Genomic DNA, 23,039 nt, shown 5'->3' on the forward strand with positions numbered 1-23,039 from the left:
GAAGAGCACTTCTGAGAAAGGCAGCATCTTCCCTAAGACACACGCCACCATGGCTATACATGTACATGTGTGTGTACATGAGAGCACAATGCTATGGCTCTCTGCATACAGGGACATATACAGACAACTACAGGTGGCACAAAGTCCCTCCCTGTGCAGCACACGGACACGCAGGACTGAGTCTCAGTGTGCCACGGTGAGACACCCTATCAGGAGTCTTCGAGGGTAGAAGAATGAAGCAACGGCCCTAGGACAAATGAGTCCTGTATCATTGGATTTTTATTCCTTGGGATGAGACCTTGCTCTATCACCAAGCTGGCTCGATTTGTGGGCTCCAGGGGTTCTCCTGCTCTGTCTCCTAGGTGTCTGGGATCACAGGTCTGCACCATTGCACTCAGCTTACATTTTTGATTTTTAAAAATATAGGATGCCTCATGAATTTGCATGTCGTCCTGGCACAGGAGCCAAGATAATCTCTGTTCTAATTTTAGTGTCTCAGCTGTCAAAGCCAACACTTAGCATTCACATGGAAACAAATTTCCCTGGAGGGGTAGTAAATCTAAACTTGGACACTTTTGAAATTCCCAGCACATTTCCTCTTCACTCTGTGGGTCGGGCAAGAGGAATGTGGAAAAGGTCACCCGTGGGCTAAAAAGAGTTTCAGAGCCTTCTCACTGACTGTTGGCCATGTGCAGACACTGCTCGGCTCTATTCGGTGAAGCTGCACTTGAAAGGACTTCATGAGTCGTCACGTGTAAACACAGGCTTTGGGCCTTGTGGAGGATAGGCCAACCCTGAGCTATCTGGATGAGGTAGCAGGAGAGGGCAGGTCATCTTACTTTCCTAGGCGTGTCAGTAATAGCCAAGAGTGGAATGCTGCTTATCGGGGCAAGTAATGAAGGTGGGAGAGGAGAGTGTCTAACAGAATATGCCCCGCTGAGATGGGATTCAGCTCATCAGAGGCCAAGTCAGAAAGAAAATGGAATGTGCTCTCTAGTGGTCAAAAAAAAAAAAAAAAATTGAACATTATCATGTCCAGAGAGTTCAGAGACTTCTCTTATGTCTGATAATTAGTAAAGCATGGACATGAATGTGCATGAGAACCCAGTGAAGCTCTTCTGTCTGGTTACTCTGTCACCTTCCTGGCAAGGCATGACCATAAATCTTAAGGACACAGGTGCACGCATGGCACCTGCTGCTTTCGGATGACACAGTCATTAATGTGGCGGATTGGGACCGGGAAGGGGGCCGCGGCCAGAGCAGAGGAAGAGTGCTGTGGTTTGCGCGACAGCCAAGGGCTCTAGGTTTGCCATGCACACTGCCTGTGGGAGCCAGATGCAGAGGGAGTGATGGTGCACTGGGTGGGGTGGGGCAGGAGTGCCGGGGTCAATCTGGGATGGGAAGTAGAGAGATGATGTGGCTGGTTACCCTCCCAAGGGTGAGGGGGCAGCAAGTGGGGGATGGATCACATCCCTGGAAAGTGACTTGAGGAATGTGGCCATCTATTCAGGGGAGAACACACAGGGCCCCGGTACACAGGGCAATGTTTATCAGGGCAGAGTCTGTGTCCAGGAGTCTCTGTTCTATGGTGAGTGGCTGTCAGCAGCCCCCTCTCTGGAGGTGGACTGTTGCAAGAATACAACTCAGGACAGTCTCCGTGGGATGCCCACCCACCCGCCCCCTTCCCCACACCCCAAGTCTTTGTATCCCTTCTTCCTGAGCCCTGTTATAGGGGCCCCAGGCTGGAGGAGGTGACCTACCTAGTTTCAGCAGCCAGCCTTCTCGGTCCGGATTGAAGAAAGTGTGCGTGAGGTCGTTGCCATCATCTTCTGGGATTTTAAAGGGTTCATTTTTTATGCTCTCGTAGAGATTCTGGGATAGAATAGGACAGGCATGTCTCATTCTACAAGTGTGGGTTCTTCCTCCCCTCTCTCCACTCCTTCCACAGACAATCACTGGTGAGCCTGTAGTAAGGACTGGAGAGGAGCACAACCACTCTCTGCTCTACAGCAGCTCAGGGGGACAAAAATAAGATGCCTGGTGGATAATTAAGGCATCAAAAAATAGCTTGGAGTCTAGTCTACTCAAGGCTTCAATTTCAGATTTGGAAGTCACTTCCCCTTCCTGTTTCTCAGCCGGCCTTTGTAAATCCACATGTGTAAATGAATTAAGAGAGCAGGCACTTGGCAACTTATCCTGTGTCCTCTGCTACAGAAACGCGTTCACCGCTCAAACACCACCCTGCTGTGGCCCTGCTCACCCGGAGCAGCTCCTCGGGCAGGTCCCCTCCGTCGTTGATCCCTCGGTTCATGGCGATGAACCTTTCCACCGTAGGCTTGTCCTTGACATTGGGGTTGTGTAGGCTGGTGTTGAGCATTATGATGGCAAAGGAGAGGACATAGCACGTGTCTAGGGAAGAGGAGAGCATGATGTGAGAGCAAAGCAAACGCCCACCCACAACAGGAGACACCAAGCCAAGTGAGGCCAGGGATATGGGGCTGGAGGGATGGCTCAGAGGTTAGGAGCACTAGCTGTTCTTCCAGAGGTCCTGAGTTCAATTCCCAGCAACCACATGGTGACTCACAACCATCTGTAATGTGATCTGGTGCCCTCTTCTGGCAGAACACTCTACATAATAAATAAATAAATAAATCTTTAAAAAAAAAAAACAAAAAACTGGGCGTTGGTGGCGCATGCCTTTAATCCCAGCACTCAGGAGGCAGAGGCAGGTGAATCTCTGTCTCTGTGAGTTCGAGGCCAGCCTGGTCTCCAGAGCGAGTGCCAGGATAGGCTCCAAAGCTAAACAGAGAAACCCTGTCTCGAAAAACCAAAAAAAGAAAAAAAAAAAGAAAAAAGAAACTGAAACTGCCCTTGCAAAGGGGTCAGGACTATAACGGGGAAACCCACAGAAACAGCTGACTCGAGCAAGCGGGAGTTCACTGACTCTTGACTGACAGCTGGGGGACCTACATAAGAACGAACTAGGCCCTCTGAATGTGGGTGACAGCTCGGTGGCTTGGGCAGTTTGTGGGATCATTAGCAGGGGAGCCTGTATTTATCCCTAGTGCAAGAACTGGCTTTTTGGAGCCCATTCCCTATGGAGAGATACCTTGCTCAGCCTAGATACAGGGGGGAGGACCTTGGTCCTGCCTCAAGTGAAGTGACAGACTTTGTTGACTCCCCATGGGAGGACTCACCCTCTCTGAGCCATGGAGGGGGTGGGGTAGGGAGAAGGCGGGAGGGCAGCAGGGAGAGGGAACTGGAATTGGAATGCAAGAGAGAAAGAAAGGAAGGGAGGGAGGAAGGAGGGGAGGAAGGAGGGGGAGGAAAGAAACGAAGGGAGGGAGGAAGGAAGGAAGAAAGGAAGAGAGGGAGGGAGGAACTGCTCTTTGCATGGACTCAGCTCTTGTCTTAGAAATCCTCACTGCCAAGAAGAGAACCTTGTAGAAAAAGCTCTCCCGACACAACACTGGCACAGAGGACTCCTCACTCACCTGTCGACTGGAACACCCCATTATTGCACTGACAGTATCGCTGAGCAAAGGCCTCCATCATTCGGTCAATCTTCTGGGCCTCTCCAGGCAGCCGGAAGCTCCACAGGAACTGCCTAAGGGTAGAGACAGGAGCTTTGCTTTGACCTGACCTGCTGCTGCTGAGGACAGCAGCAGAGGACAGCAGAGGACAAAGGAGGTGAGGGGCTTCAGTCATGTGACAAGTCTCCTGGGTACAGTACCACAGGGTGATTTCTGCAGTTACTACATGTATTAAAATCATAGCTCAAAGCCTGGAGAGATGGCTCAGGGGTTAACAGCACCCACATGGTGGCTCACAACCATCCGTTATGAGATCTGGTGCCCTCTTCTGGCCTTACAGGGATACATGCAGACAGAACACTGCATACATAATAAATAAATAAATCATTAAAAAAATCATAGCTCAAAAAAATAAGCTCAGGATTTATACCTACAGCAGAGAAAATTAAAAAGACAATTTCTTTAAAAGGCACAGAATAAACTTGGTTAAAAAATTAAAGTTGCTGGGCAGTGGTGGCGCACGCCTTTAATCCCAGCACTCTGGAGGAAGAGGCAGGAGGATCTCTGTGAATTCAAGGCCAGCCTGGTTTACAGAATGAGGACAAGCCAGGGCTAGATAGATAAACCTGGTCTTGAAAATTAAACAAAAAAAAAAGTTTGTCTTTTTTTTGTTGTTCAATTTTAAAATGAAATACACAACTACCTAGTTTAGGGTAAGAAATTAAAGGTTTTCTATTCTGAAGAGTAGAAACAATTTCAATATTTGATTGATGAACAGTCTTTCCACCCCAAGACCAAGACAGTCCTAGCGAATGGTTTCCCACTCAGGCATGTATGTTACATGGCCTCCCTTGGAATACTTGAAAGTAGTCACAACAACCCCAATGACAGGACTTTGGTCAGACAGACACAGGATGGACACACTCCCACTCCACGGTGCCTGGCTGACAACACCCACCTCAAGGCCTGGACGAGGTTCAGGTCGGTGAACTCATGCAGCTCCACAAATGCGTGCAGGACCTGGATGCTGAACTCATCTCTGTCAGGAAGCCAAAAAGAGACAGGGATGGAGCACAGGTGAGGTCGTGGACACTAAGGCCAGGACCCATCCTGGTCCCAAGCAGATGGTATCCTGAGTCCCAGGCCACGAGGCCTCTCAAGCCTGAACATCCACAGTTGGGAGGACATTGGCCTGGCCCTCTTTCCTCACTAAACAAGCCAGGAAGCTACATAGCCCTGGACGGGTGAGTGCTCCTCAGAGCACCTCCACTCAACACCATATGGCCACTGCTGCACTAGCATCCCACAGTCATCCCACGAGCTTGGGCACCAGGGGGCTTGTTCTGACCTGATTCTGACCACCCTCTCTAAAGGCCTCACCTCTCCCCAAGGTAGTCACCAATGGCGGTTTTGTTGAGCCCTTCCCCTTTGTATAAGAACTGGGCAATATCTTCACAAGTGTTCTTCAGCAGGTCATTCTCGATTAAGAACTGGATCCCCTGCAGAAAGAGCCGGTGACAATGAGGAAGGGTAAAGGCCGCCGTGGGTGTGGGCCCTGGAGCCTGTGTCCAGGAAACATCCACCAGTGGACACAAGGATGGAGTATTGCAGGTTAGGAACCGGAGCCCCAGATGCAAGACGGTAGGGGGAACCACCCAACAGTAACTCCAGAAAACAGCTGCTTTGAACAAACTCATCCAGTCTCCATCCCATCACCAAGAAAGCCCCCACCTTAAGACCTGGGCAGGGGCTTTGTCCCTTTCTTTTTCACTTACCTTTTTAGGATCCATGTTGAATTTCTTTCTGCCCATGGCTACCTGTTTGTTTCTCTGCATGTTTTTCCTGAAAGAGAAGGGCAGCCATCAGTGCCCTGACTGCAGGGCATTCTGGGGGCTGGAGCAGTCCTCACACTGACAGACGCGTGGTCAGCTGACGCCCTGGCCCAGGCTCAGGCTCAGGCTCATTTGCCTCTTTCCCTCTAGACTCATGGTTTCTCTTAGAATTTTTATTTTCTTAAACTTTGTTGTCTACATATTGTAGAATCTGTCTGTTTTGAGTATACACCTGGATGGCTTTTAGTAAGCTAAGTTGTGCAACAATTACCATAACCAGTTTTAGAACACTTTCATCAGTCCCATAAAATTAACCACACCCGTTTCCAGTTCACCGACATTCCTACTTCGAGCCCCAGGGACTCTCAGTCTATCTTCTAAGCACAGATCTGCCTAATTCTGGACTTTTCATATATGCAGAATCACGGAGTGTCTGGACTTCCGTTCCCGGCTTGTTTAGCTCAGCATGCTGCCTTCAAGGTTCGTCAGCACAACACTCCTGTCTACTGCTGAGCAGCGTCCCTCTGCACATCTACCTCTATCTGCTCTTCAGACGACTGATGCAGAGTCAGGTTTGGGGTCACTACCCACAGAGCTGCTACAGAAGCACCTGCCCACCTTGTGGTCGACATGTTTTCCTTCAGCAAAGTCAAGGTTGTATATAGATGAGTTATGTACTTTTTTTTTTTTTTTTTGGTTTTTCAAGACAGGGTTTCTCTGTGGCTTTGGAGGCTGTCCTGGAACTAGCTCTTGTAGACCAGGCTGGTCTCGAACTCACAGAGATCCACCTGCCTCTGCCTCCCAAGTGCTGGGATTAAAGGCGTGCGCCACCAAGCCCGGCAAGGGTTACGTACTTTTTTAAATTTAGCTTTTTAAGATGCTGTACAAATAAGCAGCAGTTTTCTTAGCTGTGCCTCAGACTAAACAAGTGCAGGTTACACACTTTGCTTCTCAGGGTGTGGTTCCCGAACAGCTGAGGGAGCAAGTCAGACATGCAGAATACCAGCGCTCATTCACACACATGCTCCTGGGCCCTGACAGGAGCTCTGTCACCCAGTGGTCTGGGAAGGGTTCAGGGCTCCTGCCCATTTGTTCAGTCCCACAGACAAATTGGGTTACAGGTTCTGGGCCACTGAGTGACCCCATTTTATGGGTAGCATCTAGGTGATATTTAAACCCTCCTGTCTGGTATACTCTTGAGAACCAATAGCAAGTTACAGTTTCTGAGCAAATGTTTTACTCAGAAATAATTTATTTATTGTCTTAAGGAGCACCTCAGCACTGGCCAGATCCCCCAAAGGTAGAAAAGTCCCTCTGTTCTTTTCTTTTTTCCTGGTTAAGACAGGGATCATTCTGTAGCTCAGGCTGGGCTGAAACTCACACCTCTCCTCTTGCCTCTGCCTCCCAAATGCTGAGATTACAGATGTGAGCCCACCATGCTTGGCCAGGCTGACTTGAGGTTTGGAATGAACTGGTGTAAGTCTCAGGTTAGTTATCTAATTATGTTTTCCCTAAATCCAGGAATATTACTGTGATCCATATTTCAAAAAAAAGGAAGGAAGGAAGGAAGGAAGGAAGGAAGGAAGGAAGAAGCTGCTTGGTGATTTCCTATAAGAGTGTTCAATACTTGGAAATCCTACAATGGCAGGGCCCATTACCATCCACACTGGCCCTCGGCATTCTTTGCCTTGGTTTGGTTCCTTCCTGGAGGCTTTCTGGCCTCTGGCAAGCCCAGACTTCAGCAGTACACTCCCAGATCTCTGCCAGCCACAACTGGTGCTTCTGACCACCCTGGGCACCACAAGGGTGACTGGCTGACTTCACTGGTTCCCATGAATCAGCTCCTATCCGTAGCCATCCGTAGTCATAAGCCATCTGTAGTTTATGACTGCCTGGTATACTCACAGGATGCAGCCAAAGTTCCCAGCTCTGTGAGTCAGCTCCTGTCCCCTACCTGTCTAGCATTGTTATTTGTGACTGACGGCCCAGTCACTGTAGTTGTCTGGTTAATGTTGTCAGTGCATATGGGTCAGCTGTCCCAACTTCAGCACAGCCTCCCTTGGGTACTAGCTTTAACAACTAGGTTAACTTGAGAAGGCTTTACGACCCGTAGTATTACACTGTCTCTACTTCTTACATAGCATTTGGAGTCACTGCTACCGAGTGCTAATCAGGCCTTTGATTGGAAGCATGACAACCCACCCATGGAAAAGCCAGAACGAGTAACAAACCCCGACTACACAGATGCTCAGAATCTCCTGGAAAGCTCCCCTTTCAGGGTCTGCAATCCTGGAAAACCAGTTTGCGCTCCAGTTTAAACCATAAATCACTCAAGTGTGGCTCTGGGCTCACAGACGCACTGATGAAAGTCCATCTTCTTCTTTATGTGGCCTTTAAAATCTTTTTATTTATTAATATTGTTTGTGTGCACCTACATAACGTGCATGTGTGGGCGTGGAGGTCAAAAGATAGCCTTGTGGGGTCAGTGCTCTCCTCCCACCGGGGAACAGAACCCCAGGGTCACAAGGCTTGCAAGGCAAGCACCGTTGTGTGCTGAGCCATCTTGTCAGCTCTTGTGTGTCCCTTTGAGGGCATTTTTCACACTTTAAGCTTCATCAGATGACGGTGTTGCTTGTTTATGCAAAACCACGGGACCCTGCTGTCCACTCAGACAGAACATCTCCAAACCAGCCATGACTGTCTAGCTCACGATGGGCAGATCAGGATTGCATGGGAAGAACTGAGCCCCAGTGAGCAGAAACCTGGTTTCTTAAGTTCACCAGCTGAGTGTTCTCAGTGCCTCACTGCCAATACTGCTGGAGTCTGGTGCACACTGGGACCATGGTAACCCCAGAAGCCCACGCATGTGCGATGGCATCAAAAGACACAGAAAGGAAGTGTACCATGATATTAATCGTGGTTCTCTCTGGGCTGCTGCTGATGGGAAATCTGTTTTCTTCGTGCTTCTCCATCTTTTTCCAGCTTACTGCAATAAACATGCATTCCTGAAGAGTGAGATGACTCAGCAGCACAGGGACTTGCAGCTATGCTGACAGTCTAAATCAGTCCCTGGACCCACACAACAGGACACAACTAGTTCCAGAAATCCTTCCTCTGACTACCTGTGTGCTGAGGCATGTGTGCCCACTTCCACTAAATAAGTGCATAAATAAAAATTTAAGATAAAAATTCCACTTGGCAGGGCTCCAAAGCTACACAGAGAAACCCTGTCTCAAAAAACCAAAAAAAAAAAAAAAAAAAAAATCACTTAGAACCAGGAAAAGCCATTAATTTGCTTTTTAATTCAGTGATAGTTCTCATTCAGTGAAGGTTCACACCCTAAGTGCCCCATTCACAGTTGCGACAGGCATGCATGCCCTGGCCACCACCCCAGATAAAGCCTGCTCCCATCTTCCCACTAGGTTCTGCTCAGGTCTCTGTCTGACACCTGTCAGCACCCTCTGCTCTTTCTGATGGGACATCCTGGCTGTCTGTCTCGGCTTTGACAGAGTCTGTATTATGTCCATGTGGTACTGTGTACACACATATGGATGGCTTCTCTATTCTGTGTTTGTGGGGCTCCCACATGCTACTGCACTGGATCAGTACGCGCCTCTGATACTGCCTCAGGATGGCCCGTTGTCCCGGCCTACTTGTGCATTCACCAAGTGCGGCACAGTTGGGCAATTTCCAGCTTGGTCGATTTTAATAAGAATGATGTAAATATCCTTGGTAAAGGTTTTTGTGGACATATCTTCATTCTCCCAAGTAAACACCTGTATTGCTGGGTGTCAGTGCTGGACACATATTTAATATCTTCTGATTCTAGCCATCCCAAGATAAGTGAGGCTGTGCTTCGCGGCAGTTTCCATCGCCCACCCCCGTGACACTTAGCTAACGAGAGTAAGCAGCTTTCACGCAGACATCTCCTGTTTGCTGCCTCTTACATGATGACCAGCTCAGGATTTGTGCCCATCCATTAGAGCTGTCTGCATGTCACTGCGCCGGGTGTCTATTCTGACAAGGCCTTTCTCAGAGACACGAGCTGCTGCTGTTCTCTCCTACTTTGTGACTTGCCTATTCCTCCAGCTTCTGCTTGCTGTAGTGGGAGAGCTGCTGAGGGTAGCTCTGAACCTACGGCCTCACACATGCCAGGCTGGGATTCTACCGCTGAATCACACCCTTAGCCTCTTTGGTTGGCTGGTTTGCTTTTGGGGTTTTGAGATGGGGGTCTCACTGTGTAGCTCTGGCTGTCCTGGAACTCACTATGTAGACCAGGCTGGCCTCAAACTCACTAAGATCCACCTGCCTCTGCCTTCTGAGTGCTGGGATTACAGGTGTGCACCACCACACCTGGGCTGTTATCTTTTCTAAGAGTGGAAGATTTATTTATTTAGGTTTTTCTAGACAAGGTTTCTCTGTGGCTTTGGAGGCTGTCCTGCAACTTGCTCTTGTAGACCAGGCTGGCCTTGAACTCACAGAGATCCGCCTGTCTCTGCCTCCAGAGTGCTGGGATTAAAGGCCTGTGCCACCACCACCCGGCAATCTACTAATTTCTATGTTGTTGGTGGTTTTTTTTAAACAGAAAGTAAAGGACTGCAGAGAGGGTTCAGCAGTTAAAAGCACAGTGTTCTTCTTGCAGGGGACCAGGGATCATTACCCAATACCCACATGATGGCTCACAAACATCTGTAGCTTTAGTTCCAGGGGATCTGATGCTCTCTTCTGACTTCATGGGCACTAAGCACACATGTAGTGCACAGACATACTTGCAGGCAAAACATTCATATACATAAAGTTTTTGAAATCTAAGATAAAATTTTTAATAGAAAGTAAGAAAGCTGTAACCCTAAAAGACAACCCAGAGACTGGCAGTGTCCAGCTGGCTGCTCTCTGTGGACAATGTAGCCCCTTCATCCCTAATGGCTCTGCCCACACAAATTTAAAATAACAAATCAAAGGGCCTTATGAAGCCAGACAGGGAGGCTTAGGCTTAGAAAAACAGAGACACAGAGGGGGCAGACCATTTATCGAGTGAGGCAGTTAGAAACAGCCTGGGAATTCCATTCAAAGGCTCTGACATTTTGTCATTTTACAGTGTAATCATTTCCACGTTCTTCTCCCTGAAGCATAAGGAGGTGCAAGTGAACTTGACATTCCACCAGACACGGGTGGGCACACCAGCCTTCAGAAGTCATATTAGCAGCGCTCACTAAGCTTTTCCTTTAGACAAAAGTAAAAGTTTTTTGTTTGTTTTTTTAATTCATGGAGTGGACAGTAGAAGGGGAAATAAATAATCTATACAACAATTTATGAGCACTTAGAGCAGTGTTCTCAACCTTCCTAATCCAGTGACCTTTAATACAGTTTCTCACGGTGGACTGTCCCCAACCATAAAATTATTTTGTTGCTACTTCAACTGTACTTTTGCTACTGTTATGAATTGCCATATGGATATCTGATATATGAGCCTGTGAAAGGGCTTTTCTCCAAAGGGGTTACAACCCATAGGCTGAGACCAGTCGACTTAAGGTTTTCGGGTTTTGAATTTTCTAGTGCAGTTTTGTAGATGTAAAAGGTGTCCTGTGGCCAGGTGTGGTGGTGCACGCCTCTAACCCTAGCACTTGGGAGGCAGAGGCAGGCGGATCTCTGTGACTAGGTCAGCCTGGTCTATAGAGCGAGTTTCAGCACAGCCAGAGCTATGTAGAGAGACTGTCTCCAGAGAACCATTTCCTGTACTCGGATCCTTGCAGTGAGGACTAAGAGGAAGGCCATGGAGGCTTCTATATGCCTACCAGGGCTGCAAGGCAGAAAACCTACCTTCTCCTTGAATGTGCCAGGACATGCAGGGAAGGATGGGAATGCTGGGAGCTAGACCCCAGCAGCAAGGCAGGCTCACCTTTCCTCTGTGGATCCCAGGCTTTCAATTTCATTAGCGACTTCTGCTATCTCGTCCTTCAGCCTCTGTAAAGGGGAGTTACCAGGATGAGCGCCACAGACCACAGTGACACCCCCAAAGCCTTCCACACGACTCCCTCCATCTCAACACTGCAACATCAGAATAGAGCAGCAGCCACAACAAAGTCACAGCAGAAACTCTTAAGAGATCAACTAGGAGGATGTATTTACTCCTGATTCTCTGGTAACTACTAGGAATATCTGCTGGGCTCCCACCAGGCAGTAAGCATGTTGGGACTGCAAAGGTGGGAAGGCAGCTACTTGGCAGGCTTCCTGGTCTAGGAAAGAAGGCTTTTAGGCACATGCTCTCTGAATAGCAGCCACTTCGGCAATGTCGTTCAGAACAATCTGCAGTTCCCAAACCCAGGTATGGCGGAGCTCCCAGCACACAGGGCACCCACACACATGGCTGGCTGGTCCAACCAAGGCTGCACTGCACCTATGCTGCTGCCTCATGCTGCCATAGCTGGACATGGGAATGTCTCACTAAATCTGCTGACCTTTCACCCCGCACCAAACCCACTGGTAGCCACTGCCTTCGCCTTGGCTCGGTCTTAGAAGGGAGGGACTACCTCCATGCAGAGGGTAGGGTGAAAGTCCCTCCATGTTCCTAGTAGTTACCAGAGAATCAGGAAAAACATCCAAATAGTCCCAAATCACCAACAGCAAGCAGGCCTATCCTCTCACTGCCCTGTGAGGTTCCAGACCCTCCCTTTCTCACCCCTGAAATCTTACAAAGGGTTTTAGAAGAGCAGAGTCCGGCTGCTCAGAAAGAAAATCGCCCACCACATGGCTCCTGGGCCTTCTTGTCAACACAGCCTTGAGTTATGAAAGAGAACTTGGAAAGACAATGACTTCTGTCTACAATCACCAGCCATCCCCGGGGATTATCCTTGGAAACACCAGTGTATCAGGTCCTCACAGGAAGTGGTAAAGGTTAAAAAACCAGAGCTGTGTCTCATGCTCTCAGCTAGTGAGCAGCAGTCGGGACCTACAGAAGATGCCAGCAAACCTGAGGCCTGTGCTCTGTGGTGTGTGGGTGGGAAACCTTCGCTCAGAGTTAGCTCTAGCTCTGACAAACAGGGCCAGCCTTCTGAGACTCCACTTTCTGGTAAATCAAAGGTAACCACTAATACCTATGTTTTGGTCAGAGCTGTGGCAAGCAGCAGCCATTGAGGGCACCTTTTGACACATACAGCCACAAACCAAGTGCTCCCACATCGGCCAGCCTCCCAGCACCCTCCAACCTGAATGTCGGCCAGCAGCTCCTGCTTCCTCCGCCGGATGTTCTCCAGTTCTTGCCGCTCTTCTGCAGTCAGGTCACTGGGAACTGCAAAGAGAGCAATGTCACCAAGAAAGCATCTTCCCGCAAAAAATAACAAAAATTCCAAAACATGACCAAGAAAGAAGCCAACTTCAGACATGGCAGCTGCTGGAAATCACTCTGGCAGGGTTATGGGAAGAGGCCAGCTGAGCAAGGGCAGCACCAAAGGAAGAACAGGAAGGAGGCGCTGCCAGGTAAATCCACCCACGGGGAAAGGAGAGAGGGCCTCAATCATCTGCCCAGCCACTTTCCTGCCTTCCAGCTGAGTGAGGCCAGGCCTCAGTTCCCCGGTGGTCAAAAGTCCCAGGAGCTGTCCTGCCACCTGAGGTGGAACTAGGAGGCAAAGGGCTAAGAAAGCAACATGAGTGAGCGCTCATCCAAACGCGCTCACTGAGTGTGAGCGCTCATCCAAACGCGCTCACTGAGTGTGAGCGCTCATCCAAACGCGCTCACCGTGATCACCACCATAGGCCCCAGGGACTGTCTCCTCATCCCAGTACTCCTCTGTTGTGGTAGCCACATGAACAACAAATATTAGAACCAGCAAAGTGTCCCCACATCTCCAGTCCCCACCCCCACCCCCAGTGCCTACTTCAGACAGACTACATAACCCATTCAGACACATGCTGTCCGCCTTCATGGTGACCTGAGGAGGGCGTGGAATAGAGATGTATTCCCTCACCCTCAGAGGATGCATTCCAAGGACCCACAGGTACAATGATTTTGTCTACGTGCACATCCACCACTGGATGCTTTTTCTGCTGGCCCAGGCACCGTCCTACACTGCGGCCAAACCTTTGGCAGCCTGAGGTACAGCAGCAAAGTGAGTTAACGGTCTCTTGCTATTACAGAGGGTCAGAGACAGTGGAGGGCGGAGCAGGAGTGCACAAAGTTCATCCTGCTGCTCACAATGCAAGTGGAGGCTTATGAGCTGTTTGTTTCCGGAATTTTCCATTTAATACTTTGGGCTGCAGATGACAATGGGTAACAGTTTTAACTAAGGTGCCTGGTGCTTCTCGGGCAAAGTGCTGGTGCCTGTTCCTACATAGTGTGGTGCAAGGCACCCACACGCTCAGGATGGGTAGACAGACTTCTTACTTCTTTAGTCAAGGTGCACCCTTGAGCTATGACGCAGACTGTAAAAGCACAGCACAGCTCCTCTGTAGTAACACCTCACACTGGTGACACACTGGTGTGATGGAGTGACACCTCACACTGGTGACACGCTGGTGTGATGGAGTGACACTTCACACCGGTGACACACTGGTGTGATGGAGTGACACTTCACACCGGTGACACGCTGTGTGATGTGCGGTGTGACACCTCACACTGGTGACACACTGGTGTGATGGAGTGACACTTCACACCGGTGACATGCTGGTGTGATGCGCGGTGTGACACATCACACTGGTGACACACTGGTGTGATGCAGTGTGACACCTCACACTGGTGTACACTGGTGTGATACAGTGTGACACCTCACACTGGTGACACACTGGTGTGATGCGGAGTGACACCTCACACCGGTGACATGCTGTGTGATGTAGTGTGACACTTCACACTGGTGACACGCTGGTGTGATGTAGTGTGACACCTCACACTGGTGACACACTGGTGTGATGCAGTTTGACACCTCACACTGGTGTACACTGGTGTGATGCAGTGTGACACCTCACACTGGTGACACACTGGTGTGATGCGGAGTGACACCTCACACTGGTGACACGCTGTGTGATGTAGTGTGACACCTCACACTGGTGACACGCTGGTGTGATGTAGTGTGACACCTCACACTGGTGACACGCTGTGTGATGCAGTGTGACACCTCACACTGGTGACACACTGGTGTGATGCGGAGTGACACCTCACACTGGTGACACGCTGTGTGATGCGGTGTGACACCTTATACTGGTGACACACTGGTGTGATGTGGTGTGACACTTCACACTGGTGACACGCTGTGTGATGCGCGGTGTGACACCTCACACTGGTGACACGCTGTGTGATGCGCGGTGTGACACCTCACACTGGTGACACACTGGTGTGATGCGCGGTGTGACACCTCACACTGGTGACACGCTGTGTGATGCGGTGTGACACTTCACACTGGTGACACGCTGTGTGATGCGCGGTGTGACACCTCACACTGGTGACACGCTGTGTGATGCGCGGTGTGACACCTCACACTGGTGTACACTGGTGTGATGGAGGAAGGTGTTTAGCTGACCCCCAGAGGTGGAATGGCGCCTCTGATAACAGCACAGATGGGCACGCGCTCTTCTTGACATGGCATGGCTTTGGAGGCAGAAGTTCACTTTAAAAATATCTATTCCATGAGGACATCAATACTGGGATCTGAACAATGCTTTCAGAGCTGGTTAATCAGATCATCAATGAGTCTCTATTTGAGCAGAAGCAAGACTAATAAATCCCAGGTCCTTACTACAAAAAAAAAAAAGTATCTCCAGATGGCTGACCATCTATTACTTGAGTCAGGAACTCTGTGGTCACCTCCAGAGTTGGGAGAACCTTCATTCGCAGGACCTATACCTGTATTTCATATTCAAATTGTGCTTCTCACTGTCTGCCTTTCAGGATGCTACTTTAAAAATAAGGAAGCAGTCTAAGAAGGCAACAAACCTACCCTTCTGTAGGGCATCAGTAAACAGATTTCAGTAAATCTCCCTGACAGACAAAATGGGGCTCAGAAGGCAAGGCATGAGAACAGAGGCCTTCCTGGGAGTCTTGGATGCCATTGTATCTCTGGTACCTAGCCACAGGACCCTGTGTGCCAAAGAACTGGAATGTATACTTGTCCCCTGAGCAAACAACTCGGATGGACTAGCTGCTGGAGAGTAAGCTATCTAGTGGATCGTTGACACAGGTGACCTGACAGTGCCCTGTGGCAAAGGCTCCTGCCTGCTCCACCTAAGCAAAGCCCGTAAGTCCTCCCCAGGCCTGACTTTCCACAGCCTTCCACCTGCCCCCAAGCTTCCCTTTTAATGTTACACCTACAGTGGGAAAGAGGAAGACCACAACCAAACAAATCCTGTAGTAAACAGAAAACTCCACTCTTTAAAAACCCAGACTTTTGAAAAAAGGGGGCAAGTAAAGAAAAAGAAAAACATACTCTTACAAATTAACCCTTCTCCCCCCTTTGAATCCTCCTATCTAAACAAAAAATGTCGAGAGGACTAAAGGATGAACCTGAGTTGTAAGAAGAGTAACAAGAAAGGACCTGAAAATGAGCAGCCAATCAGGTTATCACATGGTAAAAACTAAAGTTCTACAGAGAAACAAACAGAAGCAAAGAGGCCCTGATACCTCTACAGGGCAGGGAGTGGGGTTCTCCATTCTTGAACCATTTGCTGCTTGTGGGCTTTCAGGATCAGTCTGTTTACAAAGCAAGAAATGCTTCCCAAGGAAGAACAGCTCTTATCAAGGTGACAATGACACTGTGAAGGATGAGACAGGTGTGGCAGGATGGGGCCACCTGGGAGAGAGTCAGGGTCCCCACTGCAGAGGAAGACAAGGAAGCAAGAGCCTGAGTGAAGACCAGGGATAAAGTGTACAATGCAGTCACACTATGGGACTCCCAAAGGTAAAACGCAAGAACCGAAAGGCACAGCAAACTACTCAAAAGAGGAAAAGGTGAGCTGGAGCCTCTGTCCGCCACAGGAGGAAGCAGGGAGCTCATCTCTGTCTCTGACACAGTAACGAGCCACTGAAGACCCAGGCAGACTAACACCAGGGAGCCCATGGCAGTGGCTGCTCTGGGGAGCAGGTCTTGGAATGGAGTAATGGGCTACCATGAATTGTCACATGTCTGACTCACTACCCCAGGGTTTCCGGGGGAAGGGCCTCTGTGTCCTTGTAGCCAGACACAAATGGCTTCTGGTCAGTTTGCAGTTATAATAAAGATATTTTTTAAAAAATGAAAAACCATGACACTTGTTGTCATTCATTTTGATCCAGGCTCCTGACACTAACCATGTGATCTCTAGGTTGTTTCTGTAAAACGTAACCTAAAATCAATGCTTCTTCATTTTGGTTCAAAGAACTAAGAATTTAGGAGAAGGACTAAAAAACAAAAACAAAACAAAACAAAAAACCCAAACAAACAAAATCTAGATCTCACTTTATCCTCCTGGAATTTTGCTCTAAGATGGCAGAAATATAACATTTTAAAGAGCACTTCCCTCCGCAGAAACTCACCAACGGAACACCACACCTTACCAACACAACACTGAGCCTTACCAACGTAGCACCAGATCTTACCAATGCAACACCACACCATACTAACAGAAAACCAAACTTTACCAATGCAGCACCAAACCTTACCAGTGCAACACCAAACCTTACCAATGCAACATCAAACCTTACCAATGCAACATGAAACTTTACCATTGTAACACCAAACCTTACCAACGTAACACCAATCTTAGCAACACTAATCTTTAGTTCAAGCCTCATTGCTAGAAAAAACAAAAAATCCAAATCCCAATGATTGCTTCACCTAACACAGAGGATCTAAAGGATTGCTGGGGTGCTTGCCTGGGAACCTGGGCTGATAACACAGATGCCATCAACAGTGAAACATGCTGGGAAGGAGAAGAGACAGACGGACAATAGACATTGGGTGACCCAGTCTACTGGACCTGGGTGCATTAGCAGGGAAGGCTATCTCACCCCACGGGCCACCAGGGTTAAACTGCACATGAGCTTTCCACAGGCCAGATGGCAGAACAACAAACAACTTCCCCTCCCCCACTGCCACGTGCTGCAGCCACGCTTCTGTGCCAGGAGGTGGCTAAACCCTTTTCTCTAAAAGAGCGGCCAGTGGGCAGGGCAGCAGGTTGTCCTTGCCACAGTCTGAGCACAATGGAGACCGTCAGAGGAGCCCTCCTGCCACACTGTCACCCACCCTTGCCTGTGCCGGAGGGCTGGGAGCCCATGTCTGAAGGCAGTGGCAGGCAGCAGGACAGCCCAGCACTGGTCTCCTCACCAATCCTTTCCCAGCTTCCAATTTAATGAAGGGAATTAGAGTGGCCAAACAACAAGGAGCCATTGTGCCCAGCTGTGAAGCTTTCATTTATTTGTTTAAATGTTCTTTTGCGGATTTTAATTGTAGGCAGAAACCCACAGCTGAAACATGGTCCAGCCAGCGCATACAAAGGAGGACTGTCTTAAAGGGACGCTGCCTGCTTTCCAAGCCAAGGAACAGAGAATGTGCACAGGATGGCAGGCACCGGACTAAAGCCCTGTAGTCCCTGCTCATGACAGCTGTCCAGTGTGGTGTGCCATGAGGTCCCATTGCAGATGTAACTCCTGTGACATCAGGTTCTATTCAGCAGCCACTGTAGCCACCGCTCAAATGCATGGCACTTACCCAGCCCTGTGAGGCTGTGAAGTCTGGGGACCCACGTGTGCACTGGGATTCAATTTCCTTCTTCCTGATTTTTGATGTCATCTTGCTCCCCTCAGACCCCTATGCCTGACTTGAAAACACAGTGCCTGCCTTGTTTTTAATTATTATCAAAATTGTTATTAACCATATTTAGTAACCACCATAATTATCAACCAGCACCCACAGAGCCCCGGCCTCTAGGTGGATAAAGAAGGTCTATATCTAATGCCCTACAGGGAGACATTTAAGAGTGACCAAGAAATGGGTCTCCTTGAAGGGCTCAGCTCCTCACTGTGAAGAAGGTAAACACAGAAGGCATGGCTAGCATGGCTAACATGGTAGCCCAGGCCCCTGGGCTCCCCCACATTCCCACATAGCCCTCCTGTTAAGCCACCTTCTCTACTCTGGGCTGGACTGAACATACACATGGGTGTTTCCTTTCTCTCCTTTCCTCGCCCCTTCCCTGCCTCACTCACCTCAGGCACACTTAGGCACAGCCCAGAACTGCAGAGGTGGTAAAATAAAGCCCAAGTTTCCCCACACCCCCACAGAGCCTGCACCCACTCTAAGAGGACCGTGACTCTCCTAGTTCCAAGAGCACAGACACAGGAAGCTGCTGTTGGAACTTCCTGTGAGGCCCACAGGACCCACAGTGTGAGGCGCCCTGAAGGCCAGCAGCATCAGCCACAGCAAGGCACCAACCCATCAACTGTCTGCCCCCAGTGTGACCTTGGCAACAAGGCCAGGGTCTGTCCCTTCCAGGGCCCTGTCTCACTTTGTCACCCAGGAAATCCAGTACTATGAAGAACTCAGGTACCGTGGCCACACCAGTGGAACCAGTGTAAGATGGAACTACCCCATCCATTGCAGTAACCGTCCAGCGAGCTCAGTGGGCACCCTGACCAGAGCCGGGCCCCTTCACCTGCAGATCCAGCCCACTCTCCTCCCCTCCTGCCTACAACACGGACGCTCACCCAGCCTGCGACTGCTGCCTCACAGCTGGACAGCAGGCTCTCCCTTCCGGGAGAGCAGCTCCCAGAGAAGAACTACAGGCTGTGGACAATTTAGGAGTGCATGTTAGTGAGGGCCTTGTCCATTGGGCACTGCACCCACCTGTGGAACTGACCAGGGTCGCTTGTTTGTATCACCTACAGTCTACACTCATCAGCTGTGTGGCCCTGGGCAAGCTATCTCATCAGTGTGTGTCCCTCAGCAAACAGAAAGCTGAAGGCTGCCTCCTGAAGGAGCACTCTGCTGTGGACCATGGCTCACACGTCATGGAGGGGAAAGCGACAGTCCTTAGCCCTGTGCCTCGTGGAGAGTCAGAGACTGCAGGGAACAGGGCAAGACAGGAGGGGCTGGTACAGAAGCCAGTGGCTGCAGATTCAAAGACAGGACCCAGTTCCTTATTGATCACTGCCTCGCTGGCTTGGAGAGTCTGTTCTCCCTCACTTAGAACTCTCCACTCACAAGGGATGAGGCTGAGCCATTCAGAAGGACTAAGAATGCAACCTACTTCTCAAGCATCTGTTAGGTAACAGCGAAAGACGAAAAACCCAAAGCTTGATGCTTCCTCCGGGCCACACAGCAAACCAAAGTTGCTTCCAGTCCTCAGGGCAGTGATCAGGGGTACACAGGAAAGGGGTGTGACCATAGTCAGAGACCCAGTGACAGGCTTGCTGCTAGCAGTGAGCTAAGTTCCCTACCACCTTCACAGTCTTGTCAGCTTTAGAGACATTCCTTCCTACTAAGTCAAGGCCTTCACAATCCTTCCTAAAATTTCATTCACTATTAGAGATTTAAAAGGAAGGAAATTTTGATGCCACTATAGCCTAGATGAACCTGAAGACACTCGATCAAATGGCCAGTCACAAGATGGGTGGACATCATGAGATTTTGCAAGGGTCTTTGGGTCACACTTGTAGAGAGACTAGTGATGGTTTGGGGGAGGTGGAGGTGGTTGAGAAGATTAATGAGGCAGATTGGCAACCTTTTATTGTTGGACATTTCTGGGGATGGATATGCCACTATTGTTCAGTACTACTAACTGTATACTTCAAATGGTTAAAATGGTAAGTTTTACGTTATATGGATTTTGCCATAATTAAAAAATAAACAAATTTTTGTGGCAATATCCTAACCTCTTGATTCCAGTTCAGATCCTTTTTACTATTACTTGGCCCTTGAAAGAGCACCTTGATTTACTACCCTCCCGCAGCATGTGAGTTTAAATAAATTCACAAATGCCAGGCAATGGTGGCACAAACCTTTAATCCCAGCACCTGGGAGGCAGAAGAAGGTAGATCTCTGTGAGTTCAAGGCCGGCCTGTTCCAGGACAGCAAAAAAAAATCAAAAAAAAAATCTCAAAAAAAAATCAAAAAGGAAGGAAGGAGGGAAGGGGAGGGAAGGAGGGAAGGGAAGAGAGGAAGGAAGGAAGGAAGGAAGGAAGGAAGGAAGGAAGGAAGGAAGGAAGGAAGGAAGGAAGACACTCACAGAACCATTTCGCATGTAGCCAGCAGGATCAACCCTCAAGACAGATGTGGAAGGCAAACTGCCAATGTGGACATTTATACACTCTCGTTTACATTCTTTCCAGGCAAACCCACCCAGGCCTCTGCTTAGAAGTCAGAGTATTAAAAGATTTCATTGCCACAGTTTGCATTTTGAAGGAAGACTTTGGCACTATTCCCAAGGCTCAGGGACAGCTCCTCTGATGACTCCCTTAACAACAGCCTCTGCCTCTGCCTTGCCTGTTGAATCAGAGGAGACACTGTCCAGGGACAGGAGGGAGGGAGGAGGCCCAGGGCCCGCCAGGACTTCACTGACTTCTTTGTGACCTTGGGCAAAACATGACCTCTTCTCTCCCCAGTTTCCTCATGTGTAGACATGGAATAGGAATGTGTATTTTTAAAGCTCCAATAACATTCTTATAAAAGGAAGATATTTTTCTATTGAGAGAAGAGAATCAGCACAATTTATCCAATAAATCCTAGAACTAAAGACTGAGTTTGTGCACTATAATTTAAGCAGCTCACTGAAGGGAAATTGAGGTCAAATTTCAAAGCAATAACAAGAACTAAGTCATCAAATTTTATCCTAAAATATGGTTTTATTAAAACAAACAAGTGACTGTCCTCACAGCTGACAGACCCTTACCCCTTAACCCCTGGCAGGGGCAGTGACAGTGACATCGCCAGGACTCACGGCAGCTTCTTCTCTTCAGCACCAGGCTCCCAGATTTCTCTAGGCAGGACAAAGCTGGGACCCCTTGGTGAGGAAGAGCCTTCTGGACCCTTCCGAGACAGCACCGGGTTCTTAGCCCTCAGACAGGCGGAGCCCAAATCATTCAGCTCCTCCTCCTCGGGGGTCAGAGGACACTGTGTCTTTTGGTGAAGCATTGCCACTCTGGTGCCTGCCTGCCTACCAGCTGCAGTCACCGTCTCTGCACAGCTGCGCCGCCACACCCCCGCGCACCCCAAACAGAAGCAGTGACATTTCTGTCACTTCTCCTCTTCCCTCGAGACTGTTTGCAGACCAGTCCTTTACACAACCTTGAGTTTTCCTGCATACTCTGTCTATCGACCAGAAAGGACCCAGGGTCAAATCTTGCTCTCCTCAGTGTGCTCTGCTAGAATCTCGGCTGCCCCAATGGGAAGGTTCAAAGACACCCGAGTCAGCAGAAACCCAAGTGGTGGGCAGATTGAGACAGCAGAGTCCGGCTGTGAATTTGCCCCTTGGCTTTCTGCTGCCCTATTTTTAACCTCATCAGAGCCAGAATTGGGAATTGGTTATTGGCTTGCTCTTAAGTCTCAGGCCAAGAAGAAACAACAAATGACTGGATACCTATCCAGAGGCACCATGGAAAAGGATCTCAGAGAGGAGAGAGCTGGGGATGGGATCCAAGGACAGACATGCAAAGTCAGCGCGCACGTCAGCTCCTGCTGCCTGCTGCAGGGTACGGATGGAAGGGGTGCAGGGTGGGAGAGGCTGCATCTAGGCAAAACGGGGGGAAGCTGCAGACCTGCTCCATGCACCATCCGCCAGGATCTTACCGACAGCGTGTCCCCTCTTCCGTGGCGTGGCCCCGGTGTCCTGTCAAGCCCTGGGCAGCAACATCAAAGCCTCAGCTGGTCCGCAGTTCTCCATGTCAGAGGCCATGGTGGATCTGCACAGGAACCCTGCAGGCCCAGGCTCCCCGGAGCTCTCCCAGCTCTGGGTACAGGGAGAGCTGGAGCAAGGACAGCATTTGTGTGCCAGCACACAAGGGCAGGGGAGGAGGCGTCCAGAGGAGACAAAAGCCGAATGGCCAAACAGCGGGCGGGAGTGAGCAGAGCCTAGCGGGGAAGGCTGGCGCAGCCCCGGGGAAGGGGACGGTTGCACGGAGCTGCAGCAGCAGCTGACACTCGTGTGCAGCTCCTCTCCTAGCAGGCTCATTTCCATGAATGTAATCACACCGCCCCTCCTACTACCCTCTTCCTGGCCTCCTGGGGGAGGGGAGGCATTGCGAGCATTTGCTCATAGGCTGCGCTTGCATTCTCCCCCTCTTAGAAGCAAAGCTTAATGGTTGCTCTCTCCAGGAAGAGGCTAACCCTTACTTATGATGCCCTCTCAAACAAGAAACTGGATCTGGGTATCAAACATCTGTCACCCACGTGGCATAACCTCAGTCCATGTGCCAAGTCCTAATGAGACCAGTCTGCTCTCCTCTACACACATCGGGGAGGGTCTTGAGAGGCAGCGTTCTGCAAGATCCACCCTTGGAGGACCTCCTCCCTCCACCTCCACGTGGGAAGCCACAGCCTTTTCATCTTCCGTGTTCACGTATGCTGGCGCTCATGCGTTCTTCACCAGAGGTGAACCGCGTGTGCTCAGTGCCCTGGGTAGCAGGGCTAGGCACACTAACTCTGGGTATGACTATATAAGATGGCTGGTGACAAGAGACACAGCTACGTCCTAGGCACAAGCTGTCTCTGAGTCTTCATGA

General features: G+C 49.7%; 1 protein-coding gene across 2 annotated transcripts in view; it reads right to left on the reverse strand.

The window, feature by feature from the left end:
• Cyth1 (cytohesin 1) overlaps positions 1–23,039 on the reverse strand; it is an 84,164-nt gene that overhangs the window by 14,719 nt on the left and 46,406 nt on the right. Inside the window, exons 2-9 of one of the 2 annotated variants that reach the window (XM_027425524.2) lie at positions 12,571–12,653; positions 11,265–11,329; positions 5,309–5,375; positions 4,914–5,032; positions 4,492–4,572; positions 3,495–3,607; positions 2,261–2,409; positions 1,760–1,872 (exon numbers count right to left, since the gene is read on the reverse strand). In XM_027425524.2, the coding sequence (XP_027281325.1) occupies positions 1,760–1,872; positions 2,261–2,409; positions 3,495–3,607; positions 4,492–4,572; positions 4,914–5,032; positions 5,309–5,375; positions 11,265–11,329; positions 12,571–12,653 (790 nt within the window). The remainder of the gene's footprint in view (positions 1–1,759; positions 1,873–2,260; positions 2,410–3,494; positions 3,608–4,491; positions 4,573–4,913; positions 5,033–5,308; positions 5,376–11,264; positions 11,330–12,570; positions 12,654–23,039) is intronic. The other variant, XM_027425523.2, reaches the window with a different exon arrangement.

This window comes from Cricetulus griseus, chromosome 7, assembly GCF_003668045.3.
Source record: "Cricetulus griseus strain 17A/GY chromosome 7, alternate assembly CriGri-PICRH-1.0, whole genome shotgun sequence".
NCBI classification, from domain to species: domain Eukaryota; kingdom Metazoa; phylum Chordata; class Mammalia; order Rodentia; family Cricetidae; genus Cricetulus; species Cricetulus griseus.